Source organism: Oculina patagonica, chromosome 11 (assembly GCF_052425735.1).
Source record: "Oculina patagonica isolate OP01 chromosome 11, crgOcupat, whole genome shotgun sequence".
In the NCBI taxonomy this organism is placed as follows: Eukaryota; Metazoa; Cnidaria; class Anthozoa; order Scleractinia; family Oculinidae; genus Oculina; species Oculina patagonica.
The window spans coordinates 14,402,161-14,422,654 of NC_135768.1; the positions used below are offsets into that span (position 1 = coordinate 14,402,161).

At 38.3% G+C, this 20,494-nt stretch overlaps 2 protein-coding genes across 2 annotated transcripts; both read right to left on the reverse strand.

Moving 5' to 3' along the window:
- LOC144630403 (N-terminal Xaa-Pro-Lys N-methyltransferase 1-B-like) lies at positions 1-9,756 on the reverse strand. The gene is made up of 10 exons (XM_078488770.1): positions 9,606-9,756; positions 9,428-9,509; positions 8,622-8,720; positions 5,951-6,059; positions 3,944-4,056; positions 3,764-3,811; positions 2,458-2,527; positions 2,166-2,289; positions 1,235-1,336; positions 1-409 (listed from the first exon to the last, which is right to left on the reverse strand). Exons 2-10 carry the CDS (start codon positions 9,506-9,508, stop codon positions 385-387), a joined length of 771 nt encoding a protein of 256 aa, XP_078344896.1. The 5' UTR covers position 9,509; positions 9,606-9,756; the 3' UTR covers positions 1-384.
- Positions 9,757-16,748: 6,992 nt separating this feature from the next.
- On the reverse strand, positions 16,749-19,919 carry LOC144629903 (peptidyl-prolyl cis-trans isomerase FKBP2-like). The gene is made up of 3 exons (XM_078488150.1): positions 19,527-19,919; positions 17,946-18,216; positions 16,749-17,054 (listed from the first exon to the last, which is right to left on the reverse strand). Exons 1-3 carry the CDS (start codon positions 19,736-19,738, stop codon positions 16,899-16,901), a joined length of 639 nt encoding a protein of 212 aa, XP_078344276.1. The 5' UTR covers positions 19,739-19,919; the 3' UTR covers positions 16,749-16,898.
- Between the last annotated feature and the right edge of the window lie 575 nt (positions 19,920-20,494).

Genomic DNA, 20,494 nt, shown 5'->3' on the forward strand with positions numbered 1-20,494 from the left:
CTCAATGAAAGGTCAAGAAGTGATTTCAAATAAGGCGTATTAGGTTACACCCGCTTTCGGTGTTACGTGCATAGCTATCTTTCTCTTGGCGTCGTCTTTCGACGTGAGGTTTGAAATGAGCCAATCAAAATCGATGCATACTGGTGTTGGTTTTGCGCAAATGAGACCACAAGTTCAGACGGTCATGCTAGTGGGCTGTGATTGGCGGATTTCGATCCGTCTTGTTTGTTTAGCATGTAGAAAGATGGATGTCAATAGAAAGCCGCTATGCACGTAACACTGAAAGCGGGTGTAAGTAGAAGATAGTTTTAACTTAACTATATACACAAAGCCGGATACCCGAGCTGAAGTTTATATTACACTGCATCTACAGTTCGGCACGTGTCATGATTTTGGCTTCATTGCATACCTGTAGATAGAGTGTAAAGATGCCTGGTTAGGAAAAAATAAATAAAAATAAATTACCTTTATTAAGACATGGTGAGGATTAAAGCTATGTGCTTGTGGGGCCGTGTATTTCTGATCGAATTGTAATTTGGAAGAGTTGGTTTTTGTGGAGGGAGGAAAACCGGAGGACCTGGAGAAAAACCCTCGGAGCAAGGACGAGAACCAACAACAAACTCAACCCACATATGATACCGAGTCTGCGAATTGAACCCGGGCCACATTGGCGCTCTCACCACTGCGCCATCCCTGCTCACCATAAGAAACATAACTAGAGGAGATGACTATTATAGAGTTCTAATTGGCGTTACCAAAGTTCAACACAGCAAATCAACTCTTATATTGCCACACTTGCCGAGTGTAGTCCCGGATGGGGAGGGAGAGAGGAAGGTGGGGGGGGGGGGGAGGGTTTTAACTCAACCTCATGATCCAAACCCTTACCCTTTTATATACCCTTTTTGACAGAGACAATTATTTCATATAATTTTTACAGCAAATGGTCGATAGTCATCCTGATGCTACAGAAAGCGAGAAAGAAAAATGCCCACAAAATATTTACCTAACGGGATGTGGAAAATTTATTTCAGAAATCAGATTATTTTGCAGACTTATTTTTTTAACACCATATGTCAGTGTTATTCACCCCTTCAAAATTATGGAAATAAAGAGTGAAGCAGTCTTTTAATTTTCAACCATGTTTGATTTTCTCTGACCCCATTATTCCACTAAGAACATCTTAGAAGCACATAGGTACATGTTAGAATTTAAACAAACCACTAGTGTGACATACATTTTAACTCTGTAGAGTTCACCAGGGAAGTTCTTCTGTACTTCCTCCTTGATCACAGTAAGTGAGGACTTTGAAAACAATTCCTTAAGCTTCCCATCTGATCTGGAAAAATAAGTAAACAAATAAATGAACCAATTTATTGCTCGACTATGAAAGACGTCAAATGGCTATATAAAGTCAAGAGAACACGCAAAATAAATTAGACCATATTACACTGTGCTATCCCGGTTTGACCAGTTTACAACAAAGCGAACACAAAGTGACGTTGACACGTGGGACGAGAGGTACACCAGCAGAGATCACAACATATCAGTGACATCACATCACTTTTGATTACCCTCGGATTTGCAGAGAAGCTTTAACAGCTAATATATCTCTGAGCATTTCACAGTACACAGCACAATGTGCAAAGACCAGACCACAACACCGGGAACTCCATGCCCTACTCTTTACGATAAGTGTGTGGGTTCTTTTACGCCCGCTGCTGAACGAAACACTGAAGATGCAGGAGATGGGGCCTATGGTTTATTGTCCTTATCTGAGAAGACTAGAATGTCTAACCATTTGTAGACGTCATCGCAATGGCAGCACATTCTTCTCATTTATTTTAAGGCCCCGAGTATTGGTCTGGTCTGCGACTCGAACCCTACATGTCCTCTAGCACAGTAGTCTGGGGCTCTACCAACTGAGCTAACTGAACTAAAAAGAACCAAATTTTGGACAAAAAGACAAAATAATTAAGACTTCAGCACCTAAAATTGACAAAAGTGATCCTAAAAACAAAGAAACGAATTAAGACGGATAGCAAGTTCATTCTATCGGGGTGGGGCACTGCTACCAAAACAAGGATAAGCTCTGGTAGTATGGGCCACTCTGGTCCACATGCAGACTTACATTACTAAAGACAGTATCATACATTGTTTCTGTGTACCTAGTTACGCTGCTGTCCTCAGAGTCCATATCAACTCCAGTCTTTGTAATATTCTCTTTGACACATATCAATCCACCTGGTGACAGCCCTGACTGACATCGCTCAAAGAAATCCACAAAATCATCTGATTGAAACAGAAAATAACTGTTATTAGCATGATCCAGTGGCTGACTATTGGCAAACTCTGGCTACACAGGTTCCATAAACAAAACCAAGTCAGGTGACTAGGAGCTAAAAATGGTATCAGACTCTTGGGACTGACTGGGAGAGTTAACAAGTTTACTTAACTCACCGTCTGTCAGATGTCCTAACACCCACTGACACCAAATCACACTGTATCTTCCTTCTTCAGGTTTAAAATCCTACAGAATAAATAAAAAAATCAAAAATACATGACTGTTAGATTAATATTATTACTGTTATAATAACATGTTTTTTGAGATATCTCTAATTTAATATCTGTAGGTGCAATATGACTCTAACATGTCTTCAGTGTCTCTTTACAGTTGTAAACGTAAGACTATTATCAACAAAAGTGAAGTCACATAACATATACATACATGCATGTTGTTGGAAGGGAAATCTTGACATTTTGTTTTTATATGTAATTTGGCTTTTAATACCTTTGGTGCCAAGATGGTCAAACTTTTCTATGTTGTCACCATTTTAGGACCACATTAAGTGGGTGAGTGCATTCAAAGGGCCTTTAAAGATGATTTCCAGTCCGTACTGCGCAATCTCCGCCTGCAATGTTTGTGAGTCTCACAAACAGAAGAATGTTTACTAGCAAAAATAAAAATTCCGGGACAAAACTTACCTTTTTCTTCATTATTAACGCCAGATATCCTTGCAAAACAATAATAACGAGTAAAAGAAGCTCGACGGTATTTCAAACGGACGTTTTAGCTCATCGTGAATTCTTGAACGAAACGATCCGTAATGGCGAACTAAAAAACTTCATGTACGCTATCACCGAAGTGTAACGTTTCAACGAATTCAAAACAAAAATGAAAACAAACCCTGAGTCTGCGCAGTAGGGACTGGAAATCATCTTTAAAGAGAGTCCTAATGAGGTGTGTGGGTTATTTTGGCCTAAAGGTCTCTTTACATAAGCCCAATCAACCAGGCTGTGCCAGTTTGCAAGATTTCCCGTGTTTCCTGTGTTTGTAAAAAAAAAATTAATTCAATACTTTCACATGAGTAGGCTGGCTAGCCCAGTTACCAAGATCTTGGTTTGCGACCGAGATCTTGGTAACTGTATTGGAAATCTTTGGTTACCCAACAAAAAAAAATAGGTTCGTTTCTGCAACAGGGCAGGCTGGACGGCATCATTTTGCCTTGTCTGCCAATCTTCCTCAATTAAGTATGTACATGTATGTCATTAGCTGCAGCAGTAAAACTACAAGAGCTGTCAAAGCTACAAAAAGCACGAATAGGTGGTGCTTCCTTTGCACATTCTTTCTGAAAAATATGTCATGCCCAAACCCTCTTTGGGTTATACAGGCCATGTTTTGCACCTCTCTTCATCTTGGCAATTGGGTTCGCCTGAATTTCCCAGTCTTACATAAACAGGACCTAAGAGGGCTAAACCACTGTACCTGCAGTCCTTGAGGAAAAAAGTTTCCTATTCTATCCTTTTTTTCTCCCTGTAAGAACGAAATAATACACTTTTAATACAATGACCATATCATGCCACTAAAGAGTTATGCCATATTTTATTTGACTAATTTATATCAAATTATTTCCATGGAGCATTTTAAAATGATCATTTTGCCTACCAGATAAGCTTTTGCTTTTTCCAGAAAATCAGGGTTTTGTTCAACCATGTCCACAGTGTCAAATAATGGTAACAGCAGGTTCTTTGTCACTCGACCAATGCCAGCACCACAGTCTGCAAGCAAGAAAAAAATCAAATAAACCTTCAAGTCCATTCTAATCCTGCCTAGAAGGATTTGTTACAGCCAGAAAGTTGAAATCATGCTTCTTGTACGTCCCTAACAACAATATTAATTATAATATCACCAGGCTAGGCAGGCAGGTTCCCTAACAATTCAGTTAACCATTAATATACAGTCATGTACTCCTGGGAGGAGAGAGAAACCAAGAGTAATAAATTAATTTAAAGTGCTTTTTTCAAGAAGTCAACATAGAGTAGCTTTCTTTTGAGTGTTGTAAAACCTAAAACCAATGGGCACAAACAATCCAGTTAACCAATCAAAACTTGAAGCAAACACATGTAGCCACCAAGAAGCACAGTGAAGGGTGTAGACAAAACGTGGACCCCCCTTTCTGGACCCCCTTCAGACCCCCTTCTGGACCCCTTAAATTTTCAGTAAAAAATTAATAATTAAAAAATATATTAATAATATTAAACAGGTCACACAACACACCTGTTTGATCGGCGAGTTCAATTTCCTTGGTTATTCCCGATTGAGGAAACTAAGTAACTCCTTTTTTTTCGTCTAATTCCGTCATGTATTTGTGCAAAAACTTCCCAAAACGTCGAGAAAATTTTGAGCCGCCATATTGGATTTGCGCTGACCAATATCCCCAGGCTTCGACTACTCGCCCTCGCATCTCCCTCGCGTCCTCGCGCGCAACATTGGGAGCTGTGTGGACGGTGAGTGATTCATTTGCAATTAAAATCAAGCGTTTGATGTGTTCGCAGCCCTATTTTAAAACGAGAAAGTGGTACAAAAATACTCTTTTTTCAGGGCGACGGGCCTACACTCGTGACTCCTACGTTTGTGACATCTGTACCTTTGCATTTTTGATCCGCCCCTGAAGGGTTAACACCACCAACAGTTTGTGCCAAGCCACAGAATGTCTAACATTCTCACACATGAACAAGTTGCACTAGCAACTAAAGAAAACCAAATACCGGCAACTGATGAGATCGACATGGAGGATCGAAACCATGGTCTTGCCTGGACTGAACCATATTCTGGCATATACAAAACGCAAAATAGTCAACAGAATTGCACGTGAAAGATTTCAAATCTATATTTGAATCATGTGGTGCCAACGTAACGTAACGAACAAGGGAGGTAAAAAAATCCTAAACATCGAGCTAAAAAGACAGAGCGCTCGATCAAAGTAATGCAAGAAGCATAGCCTTTACAACACAGAATGTCTCTCTGAAACCAACTTGCAGCTTTTTCATAGTAAAGCTGAAACAGTCTCTGGCGAAGCCAGACCAAGATAATCTGTGATAAGACAATACATCTTGCAACAGTATTGATTAAAATGCCGGGCCTGGCGTCAATAAAATGCAAGTATTTTACATTTTCACGGAACATTTCATATCTTGTCTTTTCAGGGCGAACATTTTGAGAGCCTAAAGCATACCTTGCAAATAGAATTGAGCCAAAACAAACTGAACTAGCATAACATGTGGCAGAAAGGGGTCCAAAAGGGGGGTCCACATTTTGTCTACACCCCACAGTGAACAAGTCTGATTGATTTTGGTTTTACTTCTGTTTGGTCAAGAGAGTAATGCATGATTTTTTAACCAATTGCAAAACAAAGTGAAGCACAACCAAAGCAAATTCAGAGTACTTTCCACACTCAGTTAAAAATTACTCTAATACTACAAACCTGACAAGGATAAGAAAACAGAACATTTCATCTCAAGTACTGCACACTACCAGTAATCATTTAGGTCAATGCCAACTTGGTGCCAGGGGACAGGTAACAGGTAACATCTCAAATAAGCTGCCCTTTGTAAAAGGAGATATATTGCTATGTATTTAAGACGTATTTAAGGAAGGCATCCACACACTCACCTAAGGCAATGGATGGTTTTATTTTTTCAGTTGAAGGAGTACCATTAGTTGAAGAAGGCTCAATACGCCTCACCTTTGCAGGTTTCTTCTCATCACATTCATCCGGCAGCTAAACAAAAATGAACACTATCATCAACATCAGGAATACAATTTTTTTCAATTTTCCTACAATATTATTATTGGTGAAGAAATTATTCAACATGACACGAGCGTGGGACAAAGAAAAAAATCTGAGTCCCCAACGGGAATCGAACCCATGGCCTCCCAGTTACCGGTTGGGCGCTCTAACCAACTGAGCTACGAGAGACTCGTTGTGAGCTGGGCCATTTACTAGGTTGATATATGACACGCGTCCTGCATACTGCTAGGATCAGCAATGTCGAAATCATCAAATGTGTAGTAAATAATAAAGATGGTAAATTTCAAGCTCGGTGATAAATAGTGAAGAAATTATTCAACATGACACGAGCGTGGGACAAAGAAAAAAATCTGAGTCCCCGACGGGAATTGAACCCATGGCCTCCCAGCTACCGGTTGGGCGCTCTAACCAACTGAGCTACGAGAGACTCGTTGTGAGCTGGGCCATTTACTAGGTTGATATATGACACGTGTCCTGCATACTGCTAGGATCAGCAATGTCGAAATCATCAAATGTGTAGTAAATAATAAAGATGGTAAATTTCAAGCTCGGTAATAAATAGTGAAGAAATTATTCAACATGACACGAGTGTGGGACAAAGAAAAAAATCTGAGTCCCCAACGGGAATCGAAACCCATGGCCTCCCAGTTACCGGTTGGGCGCTCTAACCAACTGAGCTACGAGAGACTCATTGTGAGCTGGGCCATTTACTAGGTTGATATATGACACGCGTCCTGCATACTGCTAGGATCAGCAATGTCGAAATCATCAAATGTGTAGTAAATAATAAAGATGGTAAATTTCAAGCTCGGTGATAAATAGTGAAGAAATTATTCAACATGACACGAGCGTGGGACAAAGAAAAAATCTGAGTCCCCAACGGGAATCGAACCCATGGCCTCCCAGTTACCGGTTGGGCGCTCTAACCAACTGAGCTACGAGAGACTCGTTGTGAGCTGGGCCATTTACTAGGTTGATATATGACACGCGTCCTGCATACTGCTAGGATCAGCAATGTCGAAATCATCAAATGCGTCGTAAATAATAAAGATGGTAAATTTCAAGCTCGGTGATAAATAGTGAAGAAATTATTCAACATGACACGAGCGTGGGACAAAGAAAAAAATCTGATTACAAATCCGGTTGGAGATAAATGTGTGCAGAGACCTGTTTGGCTAAGGAAAGGTAAAGCTGCATAGGATCAAGTATCCCATACTGCCAGAGTTTATCTTGGTCTCCTAGGAGTATTTTTGTTTCCCCAGGATGAGATCCTACTCCATAATGAGATAACAGTAAAGTCAAGCAAACGTTAAACATCTTATACTGATGAAATCAAGTAAGAACTGATCTTTTTGTTATGTTGTCATGTCAATGTTGTGACATGTCACTAAGTAGACACCTTTAGATCCACCTCAACTGCAAACTGCAAACTGCTAGCAGTCACGTGACCAGCACTTGCGGTCACTTTGAGGTTATTTATAGACATTTTTGACAGCAGAGAGTAGGTTTTCACGTAAGTCATTTACCTACCTCTAGTCAGCTTTTCATGGGCTAGAAGTTGCATTATCCCACATAGAAATGTTTTTGATATACAAAACAATCATTATTTTATCTTAAATCATGTTTGGTGTAGAATTTAAACAACAAAAAGGAAATAATAAAATTATTTTCTGCCATCCAAAAAACAACACTCTAAGTATCGATGAAATTCAGCAATGGCCATATTTGAAATATTTCCCGTTTTTTTTTTGTTTATATTTGCTTCAGTCTAAGTGCAGAAACTGTCACAACCTTTAAACCCCAAACCTCAAACCGTAGCTTGTGGTCAGCAGTGGACATGAATCTTAAGGTCTCTAGTGTAAACTAGGCTTTACCCTTTACCTGCAAACTTTCTGGAATAATATTGCTATCTGAAAAAATTAATAATCTTAAAGCATGCCATCACAAATAGGTGAATTGCTGGATTCTCCTGCAAATGTAACATAACTCTGTTGAAAATGCAACCCCATTACCCTTAATCCAGTTGTGAAAATGGGACCCTATCTAGAGACACATCACCATAACCCTATTTCCAGGAAGTATCCCCTCCCCCTTTGCTGGGCACGGTGGCCTAATGGTTTGCAGTCCAGGTTCAAGCCCTGGCTGGGGTCACTGTGTTGTGTTATGGGTCAATACCCTTTATCTCATAGTGCCTCCCTGGGAGTGCCTCTCTCTACGTACCCATGTATATAAATAGGTACAGGTGGAATAGGGGGGAGTCCTGCAATGGACTAGCATCCCATTCAGGGGGGGGGGGGAAATAAATTATTCCTAGCCGCTTATTGCTACAGAAACCGGGATAAACTCTGGCAGAATGGACGGAATGGCTCGAGGCTTCCCTTTCCCCTTCTGGCATTTAGGACTGATTAATGGGAGAATTTGATTTTGTGATCAGCTCCTAGGTTTCCATAGCGTGTACATGAATGCCTAACGAGAAACTATAAGATCTTGATAAGGTAAAAAGGATGTACATATTATTATCTAAAGGCTTACCTCTAAAAAGTTCTTTAAAAATTTCTTTGAATCCTTGATGTCTGTAGGTGAAATGTGAGCATAACCTCCTAACATCCCGTTCACTGTTGCAGGAATATTCTGACAAAGTTAAAAGGCATAAATGAATACCTGAAACATATACCTACCATCGGACGTCTTCGGAAATCTTCGGACATGATCGTGTTGTCTTCGGAAATCCTGGCAGTCTCTGGATAAAAATCTCATGCCTCTGATCATGACTCAGAGCAATTGGGAGAATAAGTGCCGGGTTTGGCAAATCGTCGTTGAAGCACTCGAAGAATTTCCGAATTATTTCATCCAATCAAAGACTAGTGGAAGCACTTACGAGTACTCAGAAAGCAATCCAAGTACAAATACGTCATGTTGCTTAGCAACTTCTGGGACGAAAACCACAGGCTCAGTCGGGGTGGTAAATGGTCTTGCAAAAAATGTGTGACTCGCAAAATTTTAGCCAAATTTCAGGGTCTTGTCGTTTGGAATTTTTTTTGATGCCATCTCGGAGTCTCAATTTCTTTTGCAAGGCTAAAAAGGTCTTGGGCTCGCAGAAAAGATGCCAGGTTCACCGTCTTGCAAAGTCTTGCATTTACCATTCGACACCCCTTCAGTCACTTCTCCCCTTTAGTCACTTCTCGAAGAAGTGATGTCGCCATCAACTGGCACTTGTTCCCCGAATGAAAAAAGTCAGCAAGTATATATAGAAACACTTTCATGAATACAATCAAATAGCGCACGTGTCCCCAGCAATTAAATATGTATTAAAACTATTACACACGGGAATTGCTCACTTTCCAGTAATCTGCGGCATCCCCATACCATTTTCCTCTATCTTGCATTTCTGCAGGGACATCAGTTTCAACGGAGGCCATTCTAAAAGGCAAATATCCACAAACTTCTTTGTATCAAAACAGTACTTGTAGGCAGTTTTTATAGTCAAAATTTTAGTCATTAAACCATGATTCTCACCTCCTTATTTCACTAGGTCTGGCTTCGTCAAGCAGAAAAGCAGATCGCCTTAAATCAGCTGATCGATGTTACCTATTTGACACAATAACAAGCCGCAAAGAACCCTACTGCATCTAAACAACTGTTACAATGGCCGCCATATTTGATCATAGCGCGGGAATCGCCGACAGCGGGGGCCTGGAACGTTTTGCAAATAGGACCTTCATATATTCAAGTTGTAATGTCCTCCGTAAAAGTCACTGAATATTTTACGCATTTCTCGCAGTTGACAAATAGACCAAATAATTCTCTGCACCTGCCTAATTTTCCAGTTATTTTCAAAGACAAATTTATCTGTTTTGATTTAAAATAGTAATGAAAAGTCTCTAATTTCTGCATCACATTTTGTATTTGCCGTTTAACAGGCTAATTTCACATTTTAAATTTTTTTGTGGTAAAACAGCAATGCGTGCATTTTCATCCTTCCAAGTTTCACGAAAAAAGAATGATAACGGTTCCAATAGTAATATAAATTATTTTTTGTGTTTTGAAATCTTTCAGGCATAAAAATTCTAAAAATCTATTACCAGTAATGGGCTCCTGCTATTACATTCGATATTACATAACCGTACGACATTCAATTTTTTTTTCAAATTTATTCCAAATTTGTCAGAATTTCCAAATACACTATACAAATCAAATACTTATCAGTTTTTGAAGAAGGATTAAGCATGGATAGTAAACCATGGATTAAGGTTGCCATTGGGCAAAAGGTAAACAATTCCATGTACTAAATTGTCAATTCAGTGGAAAGAGTTTTTGGGAAAGTAATTCGCGTTTGCTTTGGTTTTGCATTACTATACTTAGTAAATGGTTTAAAAAACATGCGCTATTTTAATTGTCAACCAATCGGAAGAAAAACCAAAACAAACTGTAACTGACTCGCATAGGTTTTAATGATATGATTGCAGGCTGTACCTTAACCCTTTCAGTGCTAAATTTCTCCAAAAACAGGGTTTTTTTCTACCGTTAAACTGAATTTTTGATGCTACGATCCTGAATTTCCCTTAACTTTGCTTAAAAAGCACTTTTCCACAATGCAGCAAAAATGTACAAAATTGTACTTTGGCGCATGCGCATAAGCCAAAATTTGGACTTTTTTTGCTAAATTGTTTGCATTTTTTTTTCTTGCTCCTTTTCCTTTCGTTTCTCTCGGCTTTGTCATTTCCACTTCTTTCTACTGTATCCGTCCTTCCTTTAGACCAAAAAAGTTTTGATTAAAACATTGGTAAACCCTGAAAAGAGGACCTCGATCTTTTACAGGTGTTTTGGCCTGTTTAAGCACCGATTTTGCACCAAAAAGTGATTGACTTTTTCTCAATTAGCTCTGTCAGGATGCGACCGATACGCAAAATGAATAGTTCTTTGAAAAGGTCAAACCTAGCTCTATCAGATGCTTATCACCAAAATCTGCTGACTTTCAAATTGATGACGTCACAAGTGGTTCATTGACTGCTCCTCCAAATGTCGACAAAAGTCGACTTTAGCAGTGAAAGAGTTAATTGGTTTCATTGATTTTTTTGCGCTTAAGTCTATTTTCACCGTTGAAATTGGATTAGATGATTCATAGACGAAATAATTGCAGGACTACTAGTTGTTATTAATACAATGCCGGATTCACTGAGCAGACAGAACATGAAGTTGAACAATAGACATGTTTAAAAAATTCCCACGCGCATATTGCTATTATAAAACTATGGACTAATGGAAATGAATACGAGTCAACGACACATTCGAAAAATCATATATTTATCATACACATTTTGATTCATTTTACGTTCTTATTACTGTCAGATTAACCGAATTCACGAAGAGATATCCAACTTAAAACCTTTGAGCAATTATCTTTTGAGTTAAGCAACAGAGATTTCAAAAAGGAAATGAGGTTTTACTTAACTGCACAGAATAGAAACAGTTGTTTCTAACCACAGGTAGCCCAAGCTCAATATCTTGACTATCTGCTGAATATTACGTAACGCTCAAAATATAAGAAAATTGGTATGAGGAGAACGGTTGTATTCATGATCAAACATCTGAAAATATTTAGTTAAGGTCTTTGAAATAAAACAAAATATCTTACCTCGCTTCTTACTTTCAGGCTTTTTTAGCTAACCGCTCTCTCTGTGTACCATGCCCCTTTCCCCAGAGTCGGGCCTACGCTCACGCGACAACCAATTTTTTTCGGCATGATGGTTTTACTAAATTGTCGTACACATGGTGCTCCCTTGGGCGCGCGCTGGAGCTCCGCTAATAAATTACAAGTAGGCAGCTTTGATGATGTTACGTAATGATGATATTTTCTTTCTTTTAATTTATCATTTATTTTATGTTATTTTCTTTATGTTGAAGGTATCTAAAGCGTCACAAAAGTTAACCTGTAAATTTTACATTTATGTTCAATTGAAAAATTATCAGCAATGCAAGCATTTTTTATATTGATTCCAATTTTCTTAAAAACAGAAAAGATAACGACCCCGATCAACCATTAGCATATCGAATTTTAGTAATTTAAAATTCTTTGGTTATAAACACAAGAGTTTTTCTTAGCCGTTCTGTTCTGAAATCTTTGCATAAAATTCCTAAAATCTAAAATTACATAACCGGATATTTCAGTTTTCACAGATTTCGATAGTTGATTCAAAATTTGCCAAAATTTCAAAATGCTCTATACAATTCAAACACAAACCAGTTTTGAAAGCTAGAGAGGGATTAAGGGGGGGGGGGGGGGGGGGGGGCAAACTAATCAGAAGTAAAACCACCAAAACAAATAGCGACTTTCTAACATATGTCAGTTTTTCGCGTTTCGTATACATGTACTTGCTTCGGGTTTTGATTGGTTTAAGGGATTGTCTTTAGAATTTTCTGAATGCTTAAATAACTTTCTAAATTTCCACAAAGGGAGCATCATAAGCTTATCCTCATTTTTAACTAAAAGATCTGGCATTCCTCAGAATTTATCGATTTTACCTAACACTGCTATGAAAGACATGGAATTAAAGAACTGGCGATCTTATATGAAACAATTCCGTAAACGCAAGTTGTTCTGTAAAACTGTTGTAAATTATTTTGTTGATTTGAAGGAAAAGGAATAAGTCCACCAATGAAGAAACACTAATTAAAGGCTAATTATTTTTAACACTTCAGGATTATTCTGAATACAACTGACATGATGTTAAACAATCGGTATGTTCAGAAAATTCTCACACCGTGTGAAAATAAAGGAGAAATATGAGTGTTAAATGGCAATTTTTCGACATGTTACATTCACTTTGATTCATTTTCCTATTCGAGTATTAAATCAGTTCAATTGACGAAAAAATTGGATGGATCCAACTTAAAAAAATGTAGTAATTTTCAGTTTGTGCAACTAACTAAATCATATTTTATATACTCATGTGAGATCACAGAACAAAACTGAAAATAAAACTAAAACATTTGTTCAATTCGAAACTGTTGCTTTAAGTTTTGTTATAGTTGCTAATGATATCGTTACAAACTGTACCTTAGTATGAAACATCTTTGGTGCTTCAGTCCATTTTCACTGATGAAAAAAATATTTAAGTTTCAGAGAAAGAATGATTTAGCAAGAAGTGATTACAGCCCAATTATTTTTTAACACTGCCGGATTTAAAACCGACAGAACATGAAGTTGAACAATTGACATGTTCAAAAACTTCCCACGCGAATAAAGTTGTTATAAAAATATGAATACAAAATCAACGGCAGTTTCGATTCATTTTGACTCTTTTTTACTTTGATACTTTATTATTACTGTCAGATTAACCCATGCAATTCACAACAATATATCCAACTTAAAACATTTGAACAATTATTTTTTGTTGATTAACGTAACATTCGCACAGAAACAGTTGTTTGTGACACCACAGGTAGCCCAGGCTCCATAAGTGTTCGTACTATGTTGTGTATCGAGTTACGTTACAGTCGAAATAATTTTTATAAGGATTTATATGGGAGGAAATGTGCGAAATGTGTGCCTCCAAGCATGTTTAGGAAAACATAAATGTTCAAATTGAAATGTTATTCGTCAGTTGCGAATAAAGCGTTAAGTGTGTAAAACGAACAAAATTAATCCACCACAGGTAAAAACAACACACATAGCCACTTGGATACATCTGAAAGTCAAACTTAGTTCGCACGGTACTGTTGAAAACACATCGGAGTCTCAATAACAAACAGATCGAAGAAGTCTCTTGCATAGTTAACAGTTCACAAACGATTGGAGATTTGAAGCGGAGAAACCGAGATGAACTCAAGCCTGCAAATCGAGACTGGCACGATCCCCTTGAAATGCAGCATGTACGTTTTTATCGGTGGGGTTCCACAGCACTTTTCCACGCAAGCCTACAGTGTACTTGTCTTCAACATTCTCATCATTGCAATGACCTGTCCTTTTACCATTGTACTGAACGTGCTGACGATGATCGCCGTGAAGATCAAGGCGCGACTGCAAAGCATGTCCAACATAGCGCTGGCATGCTTGGCGGCCACTGATGCGATGGTCGGAATCTTTGTCCAGCCACTTTACATTTCTCTTGTTATAACAACACTACAAGGCAAAACCACAAACGATGCATGTCCATTGCAAAATGTAACAAGATATTTAATGAACTTTTTTTGCTTTTCTTCAATTGTCCACTTGGTTCTAATGGCTGTAGATCGGTACGTGGCCATCAAACAAAGCTACAGTTATGAACACATTGTCACCAAACGTCGTGTGCTGATTGCTTCTGCGGTTGCATGGATCTTAACTACAGCCGTGCACATCTTACTGTTCTTTGACCATACCTTGTTTGTGCCTATCAATAATTCGATCCTAGCTGCATTTGTCGTGTTAATCATTGTATGCAGTGTAGTGGTTTATGGCGAGGCTCGCCGACATGAAAAGCAAATAGCAGCTCAACAAGTTTCAGTGGAAGCCAGAGAAAAGTTTTTAAAGGAAAAACGAGCGCTAAAGCTGACCACTACTATTGTTATAGTAGTGATTCTAAATTATCTGCCTATAATTAGTTTTAGAATAATCAAGAACGTTCTTAAAGACAGGGTCTCGTTAGATACAATTTATGCAGTTTATTTCTCTGCTGCGTGTTTTATAGTACTTGTTAACTCTCTAATTAACCAGCTTATTTATACCGTCAGATTAAGACAGTTTCGTGTTGTATGTCTTGTATTTATCGAGTTGCTTTTGAAGAAAAACCACGCTGAAGCTGAACAGTTTGAAAAGAAAATGTTTGGATCACTTAATCCTGCAGCCAACGTAACCAACCAGGGAGGAGAGATAGAGGAGGAAAATGTCAACCAAGTGAATGCAAACATTGACATTGAAACAAACCAGGGAGGAGAGAGAGCGGTGCAAAATGTCAACCAAGTGAGTGCAAGCATTGACATTGAAACAAGCCAGGGGGAGGAGATAGCGGAGCAAAATGTTGTGTGTTTTGTAAATAATATGTAAAAAGTTATCTTTGTAAAAAGATTGTTATTGATCATGTTCATCGTGGTATTTAAAGTACTATAATATAAAAATTAAAGTTAATGAAAATCGCAGCTTTCTTGTGTAAATAAGTGATGCTAGAAATCAGAAAACGGCCGATTCAAAATGATCTCGGCACTCGCACTTGTTTCCTTGCTGGGTCGTGCATGTAACATGTTAAAAGAAAGGACAATAAATAATCTATTATGTATTATTATGTGACATCATATCAGAGTTCATGAATGAAGGTCATGAGGGAGGGACAGAACGGGATTACATGCAGTATACAAAGCGTATTTGGAAAAGTGACTCAAAACTGATACACTTCCTTACGAGGTCCTGACGAGGTGTCTTCAAACGTGAATGATAAAGTAAGAATATTAAAGAAAACTTCGGCAATTTAGGAGTTTTTTGTTAATAACAAAGTATGGCTAAACTTTTTGAAGCTGCAATTTCTCTCCAAGATCAGAACGCACGGTCAGTGTCCAGTTCTCGCCTGGGTTTTAGCGCACCGGTCAACTGTACATATCCTTAATTGGAAACACGGGGGTGGTTTTTCGGGGTGACATGAAGTTATTACCAGGGGCTTAACTGCCCCTGGGAAGTTATTCTAAGCGGACTACAATCCAAAAACAAAAGTCTTGGGGCACTTCCCCGTTTAGAGGAAAAATGGTCTTTGTCCTCTTCACCCCCAATGCAATGTTAATTTCTCTCTTTCCCCCCCCCGTTCCTTTTCCGGCGGGGGGGGCCGGGGGAAAAGGGGGTTGTAAAAAGGAAAAAAAAATTTTACCGGGGGGGCAATTTTTGGGGGGGGGGGGGGGGGGACAATATTAAACAATGACTTCTTGACTCGAAAGGACTTGTAACTGGGCACTATTCCGTAGTGTTCTTAGGACTTTTTATCTCAACCCTCCTTCCCAGCGCTTTTCCCTTGGTAATTTGGAACGGGCGTTTTTTTTTATTAGGGATTGTCAGTAGTGCCAATTCGGTGGTGCTGTATGTTTAGATTTGTTTTGTTTTTTTTTTTATTTTTTTTTTTTTTTTTTTTTTTTTTAAGTTCTCAGCTAGGGGCAGTTTAAGGGACTGTGCCAGGGATTTTAGCAAAATTTAGGCATGGAAAATGACCAGCAAATTCGTTGAATTATAAAAATAACCTCTTAAAACAGTGAAGGAACATTTGAATAACACACCAAATACAAAAGAAGGTACGGATGGCCAAAAATGACGAAGATTGAAACGGATTGTGATATGGGTTTTTGAAATATTGTTGGGCTGATCAGTTTTTAAAGTTAATCTTGTTTGCTTGTAACCAGGAGCCAATTATAACGTCCGGAAGACACATTTGGTTGCAATAAATTTATGGATTTGTCATTTAGATTTATAGATTAATTTCTTTACAAACATTAAGTTTGATAGCGAGTATTTGGCAAAACGTAATAATATAAACTTTACTCAGCCGTGGCACAGTCCAGCCTTTAAGTCGTTAATGTAAATTTTTGCTGCGCCGATTGTATCGCTCCCGGGTTGACTTTGCCTCGCCCCACTAACAGTGAAATAATCGCCCCTGGGTTTCCGAGGATGTTGCACATGTGAAAGGACACAAACACATTCAAATCTACGAGAAACTGGGGATATTTATTAAAATTCATTAAGCTGCATTATAATTAACATCAAAATGCTAAATCGAAAAATGATTCCTAAAGCCTAACACTGAACAATTTCTCCTTTCGAAAGCTGTTGCTTTTGATAGTTAAATATTTAAATGTCTAGAGCTCTCCATGCTTAATTCCCTGAAACTCGTCGTGTGAAATGAAGCCATCCTTATTTTTGTCTTCCTCGTGGAAAATTTCTTGCATCAAATTATCATGGCTTTCGTCTCCTTCGCCTTTTGACATCCCCTCGCGCCTGAGATAGCCAGCAACCTGTAAACAGAAACGAAAATTGAGGAATTTCATTATATTTATGCCTTTGTTTCATGCAAAACCGTTTGTGTAATCCAGTGGCTGATTAGAGCGATGTTTACTTGATTTTCGAACGTAATTGGCGTTTGCTCTGGTTTTTGCATTACGTTTTGATTGGTTTAAAAAACGTGCGCCACTTTTTTAACCAATCAGAACTAAAATCAATTAACCAATCATGACTCACTCGCACTAGTTTTCCCGCTCTTCGTGGATGCTAGCTACATGTATTAACTTCGAGTTTGATTTGTTTACTTGGATTGTCTGTGTCCTTTGTGATTGGCCAAAGTAATTAATTTGGCTTTGGTTTCACATAATTCAATAATTATTGTAAATCGTTCTGTTGGCAAGTTCGCAATCTGATTGGCTACCCAGGCAGCTTCTATCGATCCATATAAAGCTAGAGCGCGGTCTGCGTTAGTAAATATTAGTTTTTCGCGCAAGGGTCGATTTTCTCCGGTATCAGTGTATTTAATTTTTCAGTCCGTTTCAATTAATATTCTAGCATGGTTTCTAGAGTTCAAAAGTATCCATACCGCATTAAACCCAACAACAATGCTTTATTTTTTTCCTATGAAAATGGTTGGAAAGTGTCATGGACCCTTTGAGAAGCGAAGAAACTTGAAAAGTCAGGTTTGCGTTACCAAGTATGTTTGGCCACATAGGCTGATTCAGATTAGTGTCTTATTCACTGTTATTTAAAGATTAATAATTGGTCAATTTCGTTAAGGATTTATTTCATATTATGAAACAACTCCTGGATACAAATATCAATTTTGAGAAATTCAAAAATTTCTTAGTTTTCGACCTTTCTTTGTATAGTGGAGTTGGATGACAAAATTTGTTTCGCCTTACCTCTGAATGTGAAATCAGACCATCACCGTTAACGTCAATCTCTTTAAACATGTTCGGTCTGCCGCCATCCTCTCCAGGGTCTGAGATTTTTACGAGCTCGACATAAAACACCAAGAGCGCCCTGGGGGGAATTTTGTCCCCGACGGGATACTCCCCATATCCGTATTGATATGGGACGACAAGCTCGCGAAGTTCCCCTTCACACATATCCTTCAAACCCAGATCCCAGCCAGGAATTACTTGACCCTCGCCCAGAACGAACTCAAATTCGCTAAAAAAAAGAACCATACAGAAACAGTAGTTAAAAGTTCTAAGCTGTTGGAAAGAAGATCTGTTATTGTCTTAAAAAACTTTATTTAAACGGAAAGCGTACAGAAACAGTCGCTGATTCGAATACCTTATTGTTACTTATTTTCGCGGGACTTAATTTTCGCGATTTTCAAAAAAATCGATATCGCGAAATTAAAGACCCGCGAAAATTTATTTTTTACGTTTTATCTTTCATTGTATTTTTTTTATGTTAATTACGTATTTTTGACCAAATCGCAAAAATTAAGTCCCGCGAAATATGCCCGTTCCATTTTCGCGAAATTAACTTCCCGCGAAAATAAGTACAGTTGAATCCCGATAACTCGAACCTTCAAGGGAAATCGAAAAAGGTTTGAATTATCGGGGGTTTGAGTTAGCGAGGGTAAAATTAGTAAGAAAACGACCTGAAGGGGAATCAAAAAAGGTTCAAGTTAGCGGGAGGTTCGAGTTATTGAGGGTTCGAGTTATCGGGATCAATTGTAACAATAAGGTATGTAAGACCTCGAAGCGAAACATGTGAATTATTGCCAATCAGAGCGAAAGAGAGGTTGTTTGCGGACCAAAACCCCTCAAATTTAACTTATGTTGCCAGTTTATTAAATAAAAATGCAAGCATAAACTCTCAGGGGAAATTTCTTTTATAAAACATTATTCATGATTTTGTGTTGAAAAGCATTCGTCACTAGTCTCCCTAAGAGTCACACGGTCATGCCAACTCAGCGCTTCACAGATTCAGCAGCCGCCTAAATTGCACTTTTCACTGACAGCAATTTGCTTTGCGATTATTTTTCAGCAGAAGTTATCCAAGCGCGAAATTAAATGCTATTTTTGCAGGAAAAAAGGCTCAAATTTTATTTTTCTTTGCAAAAATAGAAGATAAAATTTAATTACAAGCGAAAATAATTTCGCAAAGTCGAACCGTACATTGGCCTCGTTCAGTTCTAATAAGCTGAAAGCTCTCTTGCAGTTATTAAATTTATTGTCAGAATAAAACGCTCAAAGAAACAGAAGTATGATAATACTGGGCTAGTTTTACGTGGTGAGCTATTCACTGATCTTTGCTGTGGCAAATGCGATCTAAAAAGCCTTTTCAAAACACAATGAAACTAAATTTTTAAGAACGAGTACTTTCGATAAGGCAACTATATTAAATGATCGGAAAAGAACTCGGAAGAAATCGATGACCAGATAGAAACTTTCCATTAGACAAGGTTATTAAAGGAGCGCTTCTGTTAAATTCTCGATAGAACAACGATTTTAACAAAACCTTACCTGGTTGACAAAACAGGAGTTTGGTCGATGAGCGTATTGTTGTATTTCACCAACAAACGGTCGCCATCTTTCGATTCTCTTGGACAGTGGTCTGGCTTTCGCATTATTCCAACCGACAAATGGTCTCTTTCCTGCTCGGCTTTTTCATGAGCGAACGCGCAAACAAACAAACCGGCTAAAATTGTCAATCCAGTGAAATTAAAAGAAACCATTTCGACCCGCGTTAAAGGAAACAAAGAAGTTTTTACCCACGCGTAAAAAGACTTCAATATGTCGCCGAAGAGCGTGGAATAGTGTAGTTCGTGTACGCTGCAAAAGCAAACTAGAGCAGAGCTTTGCAGCCAGATGATATGACAGTGAATTTGAATTAAGTCCACGTAGAGCGAGAGCCAACTAAAATTGCTAAACGTGGACGCGGGTGCAATTAAAATTCATGTCGTGTTGGCAAACTGAAACATTCGTACCATGAACCGCCATGTTTCCTAGAAACGAGCGAATGACTATTGTAAATGGCTCGGAGCTTTTCTATTCGTAAAATTCTCAAAACTCCATACAATTTGTGGCTTTGGGAAAAGCTTCTTTATAGTGAAAATTGCGTTGAAAGTTACAATTAAAATTAAAATATGCGGAAAATTCTCAATTGGGAAGCCTCGGCGGCCTTATAATAGACACATTTACAAAGAAGTCTGGCCGCGATTCTTAAGCTTACAATGACTTGAGCTACAAACCTTAAATAAAAGGGAACAAATAAAATAATCCTTCTTTTAAGAAATTTGGCATAATTATTTGATTCGTGAAGCAAACATTTTAGTGAAGACTGAACTTTTTCAAACCCCGAGAGTTAAATTCTAAGTACAAGTTCTTTAGAAAGTGAAAACGTATTAATTTTTTTTTGTATTCTAAACTTTGAAAATCTTTTCTCTTTAACAAAGGTCACGGCTAACAACATATAGAACAAGAAACATTAC

Bases quoted from the DNA above. Each gene is read 5' to 3' on its own strand.
- LOC144630403 (XM_078488770.1), bottom strand. From the start codon at position 9,508: ATGGCCTCCGTTGAAACTGATGTCCCTGCAGAAATGCAAGATAGAGGA. The intron at 6,060-8,621 runs GTAAGCCTTTAG...ATTTTTGTTTAG, and splicing joins TTTTAAAGAACTTTTTAGAG to CTGCCGGATGAATGTGATGA. The intron at 2,290-2,457 runs GTGAGTTAAGTA...TGTTTCAATCAG, and splicing joins GTTAGGACATCTGACAGACG to ATGATTTTGTGGATTTCTTT.
- LOC144629903 (XM_078488150.1), bottom strand. From the start codon at position 19,738: ATGGTTTCTTTTAATTTCACTGGATTGACAATTTTAGCCGGTTTGTTT. The intron at 18,217-19,526 runs GTAAGGTTTTGT...TCTTTTTTTTAG, and splicing joins ACTCCTGTTTTGTCAACCAG to CGAATTTGAGTTCGTTCTGG. The intron at 17,055-17,945 runs GTAAGGCGAAAC...TTCTGTTTACAG, and splicing joins GTCTGATTTCACATTCAGAG to GTTGCTGGCTATCTCAGGCG.